The sequence below is a fragment of the Peromyscus leucopus genome, chromosome 12 (genome assembly GCF_004664715.2).
Source record: "Peromyscus leucopus breed LL Stock chromosome 12, UCI_PerLeu_2.1, whole genome shotgun sequence".
Taxonomy (NCBI): Eukaryota; Metazoa; Chordata; class Mammalia; order Rodentia; family Cricetidae; genus Peromyscus; species Peromyscus leucopus.
The window spans coordinates 3851653-3864531 of record NC_051073.1 but is presented as its reverse complement, the minus strand read 5'-3'; the positions used below and the strand labels follow the sequence as shown (position 1 = coordinate 3864531).

The window sequence follows — 12879 nt, the reverse complement described above, 5'->3', positions numbered from 1 at the left end:
TAGATTAAAGCCCTCCTCCATTCATTTGACAATTAGAATTCTGAATTTTTGCTGTTATGGACATGGCTGCTGTTCACGTCAGGTAGTAGGATAATTCTCTGGAATTTAATTTATTTTCCTTAACTGAGTAGTTTCTCCATTTAATTAAATTGACTGAAAAATGGAAAGTTTATGAGAAAGTTCTATTACCTCTGAACAAAGGAACATAGGTGTGATGTCACCTGACTTGTTGGTTAGATGAAGCTGCACCGTGGTAAACACAAGCTGCTCTAAGAACAGGACCAGAGGCGGGCGATGGAAGGTGATAGGTTTGAGCCCTGCATTTAGAAAGGGCACTCTAGCCAGTCATCCCTCGAGAATGCAGAAGTACACACGGGCTGAATAAACATCCAACAGTAATCCTTTGGTGATCATTGGTGGGATGTGGTGGTAGAAGTGAGAATATCTTGTTTGCATTTGAGTGTTCTGGAGGAATGGAATCCACAAGACTGGGGGCTGGTTGTGAGGTGGCTTGTGGAAGGAATCCCTCTGTGGTGACTCCAGAGTGGAGCTGCTTTTGCTCTGGAGGAAAAGAGAAACAGACTGCAGTTCTGGACCTTGAGCTTGTTCTCGGAGTTTGCAGACTTCATTAGCATTCAGGTGGAGGTGCTGTGCTCTACCAGCTTGTGCATGGTCCGCATGGTTTTTACGCCATCCCACGAAAGTTAGAGCGTGTGACAGTGTGGTCATGGCTGATACTATTTGGCCATTTCCAGCCAAGTTCCTAGAGTTGCTCTGAGCACTCCCCCTTCACAGCGCCCTGGTCAGGTAGTTACTGTCGTCACGAAACTTGACATTCAAGGCGTGTGGTAGAGCTGAGATTTCAGACTCATGGCCTGGCTTAGTCTCTGCTCTTGTAGTATTAGCTAAAGCGGTAACTTCAGGGAAAGCATCCTTTTCTGGGTAGTCTGGTCTGGTGAATGTTGGGCATTCGTTTAAGAGGAGAACACGGTATTTGAGGTACGGAGTTGATTGACCAGGATTGTAAATCTGCCTTTTCTAATCACAAGTTTGGCTGGCGATAGGAAACTTTTTTTTATTACCTTTTGTTGGCCATCAGCAGTTCTGTGGACTACTACAGTGTTCATCTTCCTTTTCTGCTGTGGACATTCTTATGATCATGGTCCCCAGCTTACCATGGTGATGACTGACTGTCCTGCCCCCCCACCCCACCCCCACCCCCACTCTTTCCAGCTTGCCAGGTCTAAGTTTTGTTAGGGCAGTGCTGGGAAAGTCTAGGGGAATCCAGCATCCTCAAATTAAATTCAGCTAGGTGTTTGAATATCTGTTTGCTCAACTCTTGGTTACTGCCGTCAGGGGAGAGCGTCCCTGTAGCCCTTTCACTAGCCAGGGGTGCGGACTGCTAGTTTTGCTTTCAGATGTGTTTGTGGGCAGCTGGTGAACTGGCAAGGCCCTTCTCAAGAATTCACACCATAGGTTGGTTCTTAAGTGTTAAGAATTTCATATGGGGAAATCAGTTTTAAAAGTTGTTACTTTTGGACCAGTGAGATGACTCAGCAGAGAAAGACATTTGTTGCCAAATCTGATGACCTGAGTTTGACCCCCAAGATTCACATGGAACAAGGAGAGAAACTGATTCCTGCAGGTTGCGCTCTGTCCTTCACGTGTGCACCATGGCATGGCATGTGTGAGCTCGTGCACACAAGCTCACAAAAATTTAAAAAGTAAACAAATGTAATATTTTAAAGTTTTAATTGTTCATTATAAAAAAAACTTTAAAGGGATTTTAATCTGTTTTATACCATATTTAACATATAACTGTTACGTTGAATGACTACGCTTGTTGGTTGTTACAAAGGTTTTTAATAATATTGGATGTCCCAAAGTACTAATTGAAGTGTCAGGATGTGACTGCTTTTTAACCCTTCGCTTGTCTGTTCCCAGGAGGAGAGACTTCAGCATGCAAACCTTCATCTGTTCGGCTTGCACCGTCATTTTCATTCCATGCTGCTGGCCTTCAGATGGCTGGACAGATGCCCCATTCACACCAGTACAGTGACCGTCGCCAGCCAAATTTAAGTGACCAGCAGGTTTCTGCCTTATCGTATTCTGACCAGATTCAGCAACCTCTAACTAACCAGGTAATTTCATTAATTATCAGAGATGATGTTGAAATTATAGCTTATCCCTTTGAAAATACCAGACGAGTAAAATGGCAGAATGCCGCCATTCAGTTTTACCTGTTAAATGGAAGCCTTGGTGAACAGAGCGTGATGTGCAGCGGTTTGTGTTCAAGTGTCTTGGTTCTTCCCCCACTTTAACACGAGTACTGGAAGATACTCATAAACAGCCACAGCTTCTCAGTCTGGAACCAGGAAGGGGAAAGTAGTTCTAAAGAAGAGCATTTAAAATGGAAAGAAAATTAAAACGTAAATTAAATAAGAAAGGCATAGGAAACTGAGAATCAATTACAACAAATTTATGCTATAAACACTTTTATTTACATTTGTAAAATTATAGACAAAAATCCTTAACACTCAAAGGATGTGGGAATATTAAGAATGCTGTTCTAATATTCAGACCACAGATCCAGCAATTTCTTATAAATTTGAGACTAAAAAAAGAATGTTGAAATCTCTCAATGAGCACATTGGATGTATACACATGGGTATATCCTAAATGTTTGAATTAGCTGTGCCCTACATTAATTACTGTTTTGGGGGAATCTTCTCACTGGCTGTGGTTGTGAGGTAGAATTTATTTTCTTACTGTGGTGAGTCAGGAACGTGACTGCTGTTAATGGATTTAGGATTTTAGTTAGCCATTGCTTTACTCAGATCTTTTAGTATAGTAAGTGAGGAATGACAAGTATTTCTTACACTGGATTACTTGAGTGAAATATGCTTTCTCTGGTTGAGTAATGTGTATGGGTTTAATGAGTAGTTGGCTGTGGTTGAGTGTCTTATGTTATAGGCGTCCTTTGTGAGGCTTCTCAATACATTAGCAAAGCGTAGAGTATGTGAACAGCAGCATTGTGACTTAGAATCTGTTTCATTGAGTCAGTTGATTTAGAAGTTAGGTCCATGTTTGAATGTTCAGGTTTAGAAAGCTCTTGGTCTTGTACAGGGGGAAGCAGAGAGTGAGTGGAGCAGGTCCACCTGTAGTGTGCTGGAGACACAGCACAGTGTCCTCAGGGCTACTCTCCGTCTGCGTTAAAGCAGCGACTGTCACATGGATCTTGACTCACGTGCTTTCCAGCTGAAGAGAGTAGTTTCCACTTCTGAGTTCTCTCTGTGTGTGAGTGGTTGTAGACTTCCAAGTCCAGCTCTGCTTGCTTCCTTTAGATAGAGAGCTCTTGGATTTATAATAGCTGCTATTTACAGAGAGCCAGGGAAAAAATCCTTTAAGATAATTTATATCATGTTAGTTGATAATTTAGTTAGCCGAGTATCTTTTTTAGTTTTTCGAGACAGGGTTTCTCTGTGTAGTTTTGGGCCTGTCCTGGATATTGCTCTGTAGACCAGGCTGGCCTCAAACTCAGAGATCCACCTGCCTCTATCTCCTGAGTGCTGGGATTAAAGGAATGCGCCACCATCGCCCATGTATTCAGCTAGTATCTTGTCTTTAAGTCATTTAAATGATATTTTGCTTAATATTTCTGATTTAAGTCATAAATGTTTTTAAAGATTATGTGCTGTAAGAAGACTACTAAATAGAGGCAGGTGTGTGGGCGCACATTTTTACTCCCAGCACTTTGGAGATAGAGGCAAACAGATCTCTGAGTGTGAGTCTAGCCTTGTCTACATGGTGAGTAGACATCAAGGGCTACAAACAAACAAGACTATTAAATGATAATGAAGTATTTCTTTCAAAGTCCACAAGTTTCTGAGTCTAATAAGGCAGTTTATTTTTTATTTATTTATGTTTAGGAGAGGATGTCTTCCTTAGGACTGATGTGGTGTCGTTTGCCAAGGAGTATATGATGGGTTTATAGCATTAGCTCTAGATCTGCTTAGGACTTAAGTTAAAAACACAGGGACACCTCATGTCTGAGAGGTTATTAAATGTAGAACTGGGACCTCATTCGAGACCCTCTTAAGTATTTTCTGGCTGTTATCTTGAATAAATTTCAAAATGTGATTTTCATTGCTTCTTATCACTTTATCAATGTCTTTTAAGTGGAACTTGGTGCCCAAGTGCTTTGAAAGGAGCTTAGATTGTATGTCTAGTCATTAGTTTTCCTCATGAATGTGTTGAGTATAAATATAAAAGCTTCTATTTGGAAAATAGTTAAGAAATGAGCATCACATAGGTGTGAGCGCAGATGAGTTTGACCGAGGAACCCTGGTCTCTGGGCTAGTCCAGCTCTCAAGGCGTCTCTTGGTGCTCTTGCGGTCCACTGTGCCCTGGATGTGGTGAAAATGTTGTTCTCCCTGCTTCGTTGATCACTCTGAGAACAGCTTCTCAAACTGCTGACCTTTGAAAAAAGCTTTGTCGTGGTCTTCTGGTCCTCAAAACTTGAGTGCTGTAAAGGTCTCCAAGAGCTGAGCAGTGGCATAAGAATGGTCTGGTGGTCATTATTGTAGGTGTGCAATTTGAGTCTCTTGACTTGAGGAAGCCCTTTTAGGGACTCCTTCATTGAGGCATGGCCTGGTGGCAGAACGGTGCTTGTAGAAGGACTCCATGCCATTGTCATGCTTGTGTAGATTTTGGTCTTCTTCAATAACAGGGACAGATGCTTCTTAGAGGGGTAGCGTCTGGGATGTTAGAGCCATACTTAATCAGCATCTAGCACTGGCCTTTTGTGGTCACCTGATTTTAGAAGCTGTAGGCTGGTTCAGTGGCTAGGTGTGTTTTTATCTGCCTGTTGTAAACAGTCAGGCTTTAGAAATAATTCAAAAGGAATTGTCATTGGACAAAATGTCCAGTAGAGAAGGCATGTGGGGTAGCATCACATATGTCTCCAGCATGGATGTACCTATAGTTCCACTGTCTGGCATATTATCTTTTCATTTCGTTTATTTGCTCCAGAAGTTGTTTCCCTTAGGATCCAGATAAAAGAAATAACTTTGAGAGTGTGGAGTCTAATAAAAGTTCTTCCAAAAAAGAGTCTTGACTAGGTTATGCTAGAGGGGACTTGACTGACTAGGTTATGGTAGAGGGAGTTGACTAGGCTGTAGTAGAAGGCCTTCCTTTCCTAGGTTATAGTAGAGAGGACGTGACGAGGTTATGGTAGAGGGCAGTGCACAGCTGCAGCGTAGTTAAACTGCTAGTCTTTCTGTCTATTGAAGGTGATGCCTGACATTGTCATGTTACAGAGGCGGATGCCCCAGACCTTTCGTGATCCAGCAACTGCTCCTTTGAGAAAACTTTCTGTCGACTTGATCAAAACATATAAGCATATTAATGAGGTAAGAGTATTGGTTTGCTATGGTATCATCTACATTTTCAATAGAACAAGGGACAAGTGTTTTGTTGCCTCTTAGACATCTAAATGTGTTTTATTTCTAATAATTGTAATGAATTGTAAGTTAATGATTTATAAATAGCATAATTACAACTATAGAAAATGTATTAACAAAGACTGCAGATGAGAATACTAGATGACTTCCTCCTTTCCAAGGTATATTTAATATGCTGAGTTATTTCTATAGCTTTTCTCAGAGCGAGAGAGGAGACCAAATAACTATAAAAAGCTTATAGGCAGTAGACTTTTGCTTAAATTTTCATATATATTATACACTATATGTGAGATACACATCTGTGTGCATTTTTTTTTATGTATTTCTGTATATGTATATATTTCTGCTATAGTCCTGATACTAGGACTTCATGTGAAATACATTGACTGCTAAGTTAAAAGGACCTGCTTCATTTGAACTAATTATATTTCTGTCGTGTCTTTTACATTCCCTCCAAAATTTGTCCATCCATTCATTTTTGAGACAGGATCTCACTCTGTAGCCTCGGCTGGTCTCGAACTTGCAACAGTCCTCCTGTCCCCACCTGCTGAATGCTGAGATGACAGGGCTCTGTGTGTTTTTTAATCTGTGTCTTTCCATGGTAAGATACCAAAAAACTTTCACTGAAAAACAGGATTAAAGAAAAAAGCATGTTGAATTATCTCTTGTAACTTGGCTTGTTGCCACTTAAAATTCTTTTCTGGTGTTTGGACCTTTTCTCCTCGATTGCCGTTTGCTTCTGGCCTCAACTCTAGTTTTATAACTGATTGTTCCGTGAGAGGTTTCCAGAGACGCGTGGAAGAGCCGTGCTTCCCCACCGGAGCCTTTCTCACGGAAGGTCTATCTTCTGTAGGCCCTGGAGCTGCTTTGACAGAGAGGTGTTCTTAGGTGTATGGAAGTGCTAGAGCAGGTCCATACCATTTAGTGCTTCAGCACTGTGTCAAGAGAAAATTAGAAAGCCTCAGTGAACGTTTCTGAGGTAGATTCTGTCCACATTTGTTTATTATACCTTGTGATTTTCTGGAAATATCTGAGACATTGTTTCTCACAGTGTGTCAATGTCAGTTTGTTAATGTGATGAATTGTTATCAAACCCCGGTTAAACTGTTGTTAATAGCATCTTTGTTGAAGCTCATTTATCAGATGTCTTGTCACAGTGTATCAAGGTACCAATTTCTTAGGATATTATTGTTGTCATTCCAGTAGCTTTAAAAACTAAGCTGTAAGACACTCAGCTGTGAGAAAAATAACTTGGTTTGTGATTGACCACAAAGGCTTAAGGGATTGGCAAGGAGGTGTGTGGACAGAATGGGCGTGGCTTTCGTCAGTCATTAGATTATTCTGGACATAGAAATTGGATGGCTTTAGTAAAACATCAATTCATTGGTATTTAAAACTTTAATTTTAAAAACCTTTTGCTCTAAGATTACCAAATTATTATTAACTAGAGAAGGCCTGAAAGACCTTGAACTCGAAGGGAATAAAAACGTTATTCCTTCCTTTTGTTGGGTTCCTCATTGTGTTTCTAAGATCTATGTAATCTTACTGTATAGAAATTATGCTGTGCATTAACAAAAGTGTAAGTGAGGGACTTTGGTCCTTTGTTAATGGGATAGTTTAGACCTCTTATTTATAAATTTAGACCACTTACTACCTCTTATTTATAAAATGTATCTGCAGTTCAGCATTGAATTTTATTATGGACCCTCCCCCCATTGGTTATACTTTTGCATTCAGATATCAACTGCAGAAAATCTTTGTTTTGCGTTTTTTATTAAAAAAAAGTTGTTCATCAATTTTATACTGATTTGTTGAGAGTATACTTTTACTATACAGATCAATAGTGACTTAAGTCACAGTTAACCTTGTGTATGTTCATTACAGGTTTACTATGCAAAGAAGAAGCGAAGACACCAACAAGGCCAGGGAGACGATTCCAGTCACAAGAAGGAGCGGAAGGTTTACAACGATGGTTATGATGATGACAACTATGATTATATTGTAAAAAACGGAGAAAAATGGATGGATCGTTATGAAATTGACTCCTTGATAGGCAAAGGTTCATTTGGACAGGTAATTTAATGGAGAATGCTGAATTTCATTAATTAAGACTTCTATTTAATCATGATAGCATATCCTTAGTAATGCACTTTTGATACTAATAAGTTGACATGAACGGTATATATTTAAATACTTAGATGATCATAATTCTCCAGCCATAATAAACCTTTTGTTTTCTAAATGTTTGTTTTGCTGCTGACTGTTTACTTTTCGCTCGTGACTGTAGTGATTAATTTTAATTGCGGACAGCTAGCATTCCCTCTGTTGTCTGGCTGAGTCTAGTCATCCTTCACTGTTGGGTAGAGTTAGAAGTCTCTGGCTGCTCAGACCTGGGGCGGCACAGCCAGCAGCACTCTTTCCCTTCCTGAGGCTGGAACTGTGCTCTGGGTTTTATACCAGCCGATCTAACTGCATCAGGTTGTACGCAGGCATACAGGCTTCAGAACTCCTTTTTCTCCATCCTGCAGCAGAGAGCACAAATTCTCTGTTTGTGGTGACTACAGTGGACCTGGCCTTTTCTTCACTCTCACCTGCTCTGCATCTACAGTTCTTGTGTCCATCTGAACACCCAGCTGCAGCAGGCTTAGTCAGGACTGCTCACCCTCCTCACTGTGTCTGCCTTTGAACTCGTTTCCTGTCTGCCACTCCTGCACTCGTCTGTCCGTCTGCTCCCTTTCCTCCTAAGCCAAGGCTTCCGTAGTATTTTTTAGTAATCTCTCTGTATGGATATTTTCTTGTGTGTCACAAATAGTTGTGGCTTTTCTATAAAGCCTTTAATGAAGCATTATTGAGGCTTACCTCTGTTTGCCTGTCTGTCTGTCGGTTAGTTTTTTGAGACAGGGTTTCTCTGTGTAGCCTTGGCTGTCCTGAAACTCATCCTAGAGCAGGCTGGCCTTGAACTTGCAGAGATCCTCCTGCCTCTGCCTCCCGAGTGCCCAGCGAGGCCTGCCTCTTAGTGAAGAAGGCTGGAAACACCCCACAAATGAAAGGAGTGCTGTCACTGCCTCGCATACATAGTGCGCCAGCCTTGGGGCACATGCTCCCAGCAGGACCTGCATGCTTGTTTCGTGACTCTGCCATGGCGGGCAGTGCTGCTCAGTCTCACTCGCGGTGTGTCCTTCTCCACGGGGGCCGCCTGTGCTCTTGGTGAGAGCAGAGGAGCACGGTCTGAAAGTGGACCTGGTTATGCAGGTCGGCGGGCCCCCTAGCCAGGACGGCAGTGTTGGGCTTCACAGTTAGGACTGCCACTCACCAGAACAGCAGCGTCCGTCCGTGTGACTCAATTTATCTGAATCTTCTGTCGGGTCTTTGACAAGTAAGGGAATTTTCTTGTCTCTTTAGCCATTGGTTATCAGTCCTGACTGTACATTGAAAATTGTGGGAAGCATGGACTGTAGGCCTAAGTAAGAATCTCTTGTGACTGGATTTTGTGCACTGGCACTTTTAAACTTGCTGCAAAGTGTGCACATCAGGATAGTGTGCCCTCTGTCTCCCCCCGCCCTGCTCCTCTCCTCCCCCACTAGCATTTAAGCAGCTGGCTGTTGAAGTCCGCAGGTACTCAGTACTTGTGAAAGACCTCTGCTCTCTAGAGACTTTGGACTCTGGGTCCTGACCTGTCACTATACCTAAAGTGGGCATGGTTGCCACAGAAGTAAAAGAAGATTGGACTCCTTGGGTCACATGCTTACAGGCATAACTTCTGACATAAAAGGCAGCGGGTAACAATTTTCAGAATTGAGTTCAGTTTTCATTCCAACCATGCATAACTTATTTCCAGTATGTTTGACCTTGACTGATTCAGATTGTGCAACAGACTTGTCTTTCCTAACCTAGAGACTATCAGTCTTCACATTGGCATCTTTTGAGGTTCTTCCACCTCCAGACCTTTTGAATGTGGTCAAATACACCTAACACCATTACCTCCTATCAGACTATGTGTATCATATTACAAATGTGTAATGTGTTGATAGGTCTGATATTTGTGTCTAGGTCGAAGAATTTTAAAACATCTTCTAGTTATGGCATTTCCATTATCATACTTTACTGGTAACTTTTTAAAAATAAACATTCTTTTATTTCATTGTTTTTATGTATGAGAATCTAATTTAAAATTAGGAAGTTGTCTGCTTTCTGAGAAGTATTAGAACCTTTTATGTATTCTTGGGATTATATCATTGTTTTTCTACACTAAATGAATAGTTGAGCTAGAAGTGGTGATGTGTGCCTTTAATCCCAGAACTGGAGAGACAGAGGCAGGAAGATCTGTGACTTTGACTTTAACTTAGTCTACGTAGGGAGTTCTAGGCCAGCCAGGGTTTACAGTGAGACCCTATCTCAACAACAACAACAACAACAACAACAACCCCCCAGTAGTTGAGTAAATTGTCTTATTTTAAATATGATTAATTAAAAACCACATATGTACTTACATACATATATACATATGCACACACAGTGAAAATTAAAATCTGAGCATTGGTCAGGAGTCATATTGTTTCTGAAGGAGGAAAACAGTTTTTGTTTTGTTGAAGTTGTCCATTCTGTGGACATCTAGAACTACTGTACCTCGGATACAAGAGGAGATCAGTTCTAAAGAAGGATTAGCTCCTTGTGGTCAAGTGTCGGTCCGTTGAGTGGAAGCGGCAGTTTTTAGAGGGAGGTACAGGGAAATGGGAGTTAAGTAGGTAGACAATATGGAGAAATGTAAACTTGTAACGCTGTCACTGATGAAACTGAGGGCTGCCTGTCTTTCTTTGTAGGTTGTAAAAGCCTATGATCGAGTGGAACAAGAATGGGTTGCCATTAAAATCATAAAGAACAAGAAAGCGTTTCTGAATCAAGCCCAGATCGAAGTGCGGCTGCTTGAGCTCATGAACAAACATGATACTGAAATGAAGTACTACATAGGTAAGGGCTCGCGGCTCGGGCTGCTGGTGTGTTTTCTCAGTCACCTCACAGGTGCCGTGTCCAGGGAGTCCGTGTCCCGTGACTTGACCGTGCACTGTGGGCTTGATGTGTCTTTTTAATGAACTGGAATCTCAGCTCCCACCCCACCCGCCCGCCCGCCCCAGGGGAACTCGGCCAGTGAAGCAGCATTGAATGCTGTTACACCCTGTCTCCTCTACTGCTTTTCCTTTGGCCGTCCCACAGGAGGATGACTTCAGCCTTAACTTACAGAAAAATTCCTTTTGGTAGTGCGTGTGCAAGGTCTTAGGGTGCTGTGGCTAGGATCTGGACCTATTCCGCTGCATAAGCCCAAACTCAATATTTGTCTCATTGTTACACCATCTTCCTGCAGGAAACAAAAACAGTGAGCAAAGAATCGGGAAATTTGGGAAGTTTAGAGCCAAATACCTTCTAATGACACCTTTCATACTTTTAAAAGATTTATTTTTGTGTATGTCCATATGTACATGTATACACAGATCTGCAGAGGCTAGAAGCATCTGATCCCTGGAGCTGGAGTTACAGACAGTTGTAGAAGCTGCCCAATATGGGTGCTGGGAATCCAACTCTTGGGTCTTCTGGAACATACTCATTCTCATCCACTGGGCCATTTCTACATTCCCACAGCTTTCGTATTTTTTAAAATCACATCTAAAATGTTAATGCTTCATGAAACACCATTGTTTTATTCACTAGCTAGAAACACATGCCACCGAGTTCACAGTACCCATGTCAGGCAGCTCACAGATGCCACCGAGTTCACAGTACCCATGTCAGGCAGCTCACACATGCCACCAAGTTCACAGTACCCATGTCAGGCAGCTCACACATGCCACCGAGTTCACAGTACCCATATCAGGCAGCTCACAGATGCCACCGAGTTCACAGTACCCATGTCAGGCAGCTCACACATGCCACCGAGTTCACAGTACCCATGTCAGGCAGCTCACACATGCCACCGAGTTCACAGGCAGCTCACACATGCCACCGAGTTCACAGTACCCATGTCAGGCAGCTCACAGACCATCTGGAACTCAGCTCTGGTGGCCTGAGGTCTTCCTCTAGCCTCCACAGACACCTACACATATGTGACCCACAGACATTCACACACACACACACACATAGAAGTGTCTTCTGATCTTTGACAAAGGATGAGTTGATGGGAGTGTCCCTGAAACTGTGACTAAAGGTGGCATTGTGCTCCAGAGAGCTAGCTGTGGGGTCAGATGTGAAAGGAAAGGGTGAAGAGATTGAAAAAAGGTGTCAAAGTTGGAGACAAAATGCTGCTTCCAAATACAGAAGCACCAAAGCAGTTCTACACGACAATGATTATTTCTTACTTAGATAATAACATTGTTGGAAAGTATGTGGGCTAAAATCACAGTTGAAATGGTGTCACATGAAGCTGCTCATACCACTGATGTTCTGAAGTATTTCATCATGTAAATAATTTCAGTGCTTCCCTTTTTTTTTTTTTTTTTTGGTTTTTCGAGACAGGGTTTCTCTGTGTAGCTTTGCGCCTTTCCTGGAACTCACTTGGTAGCCCAGGCTGGCCTCGAACTCACAGAGATCCGCCTGGCTCTGCCTCCCGAGTGCTGGGATTAAAGGCGTGCGCCACCACCGCCCGGCCAGTGCTTCCCTTTTATAATAATCTGTTAATACGTAAACTAATGACTTTCATTGTTCCTGAAGTTTAGTTTCACTGTACTCATGAACATTTCCAAGTAAAATAATGTAAATGAAAAAGAAATAAAAAAATAAACCTACACCACCCAGCTATCCATTGTTTTCACAGCCAATGTTGAAGGGCCCAATTTACCCCAAATTCTGTAGTCATTTAAAGGTTTAGCTGCTGTTAGTAAGTTACTGGACATTCTTAATGTTTGACTTGGAGCATGTGCACACGGAGACGTAACAGCGTTGAAGCTGTAATACTGTAATGGGAAATGTAATGTCATAGATGAAACCAGATTTCAAATGGGCATCTTAGAGCAAGTCATGAGCGCGTTATGGCTTAGTCCTCCCAGAATGCCTACAGTGTGAGCTTCAGATAATTCAGACCGTCCGTCCGTCCGTCCGCCCGTCCGTCTGAGAGACCCCCCATCCCGTGACAGCCTTTCATGTTTCCTCCTTGTCGGAACAGACCCTTTTCTCACCACACTGCCTGAAGCTGCTCTGCACATTGGTTCTATTTAGTGTCCAGGGTCGCCCAGGGATGCCTGAGTTACAGAGATCTCTGGACATGCCTCATCTTCTTTCTGATTCTTGTGCCTTGTATTTGTGCCTTGTGTGGAAAATCCACAGTGACTCAGAACAAAACTGAGGACTCCGTTGTGGATGACAGCAGCAACAGAGGTTTAGACCCTCTGAGCTGCTCACATTTAAGGTTCAAGGTTTCTTCTTGATGGTA

At 42.2% G+C, this 12879-nt stretch overlaps 1 protein-coding gene across 1 annotated transcript in view; it reads left to right on the top strand.

Annotated features, from left to right (window-relative positions):
* Dyrk1a (dual specificity tyrosine phosphorylation regulated kinase 1A) overlaps positions 1 to 12879 on the top strand; it is a 135571-nt gene that overhangs the window by 96123 nt on the left and 26569 nt on the right. The window contains 4 exon segments of the mRNA XM_028879950.2: positions 1945 to 2141; positions 5292 to 5411; positions 7347 to 7535; positions 10283 to 10430. Of these exon segments, the coding sequence (XP_028735783.1) occupies positions 1945 to 2141; positions 5292 to 5411; positions 7347 to 7535; positions 10283 to 10430 (654 nt within the window).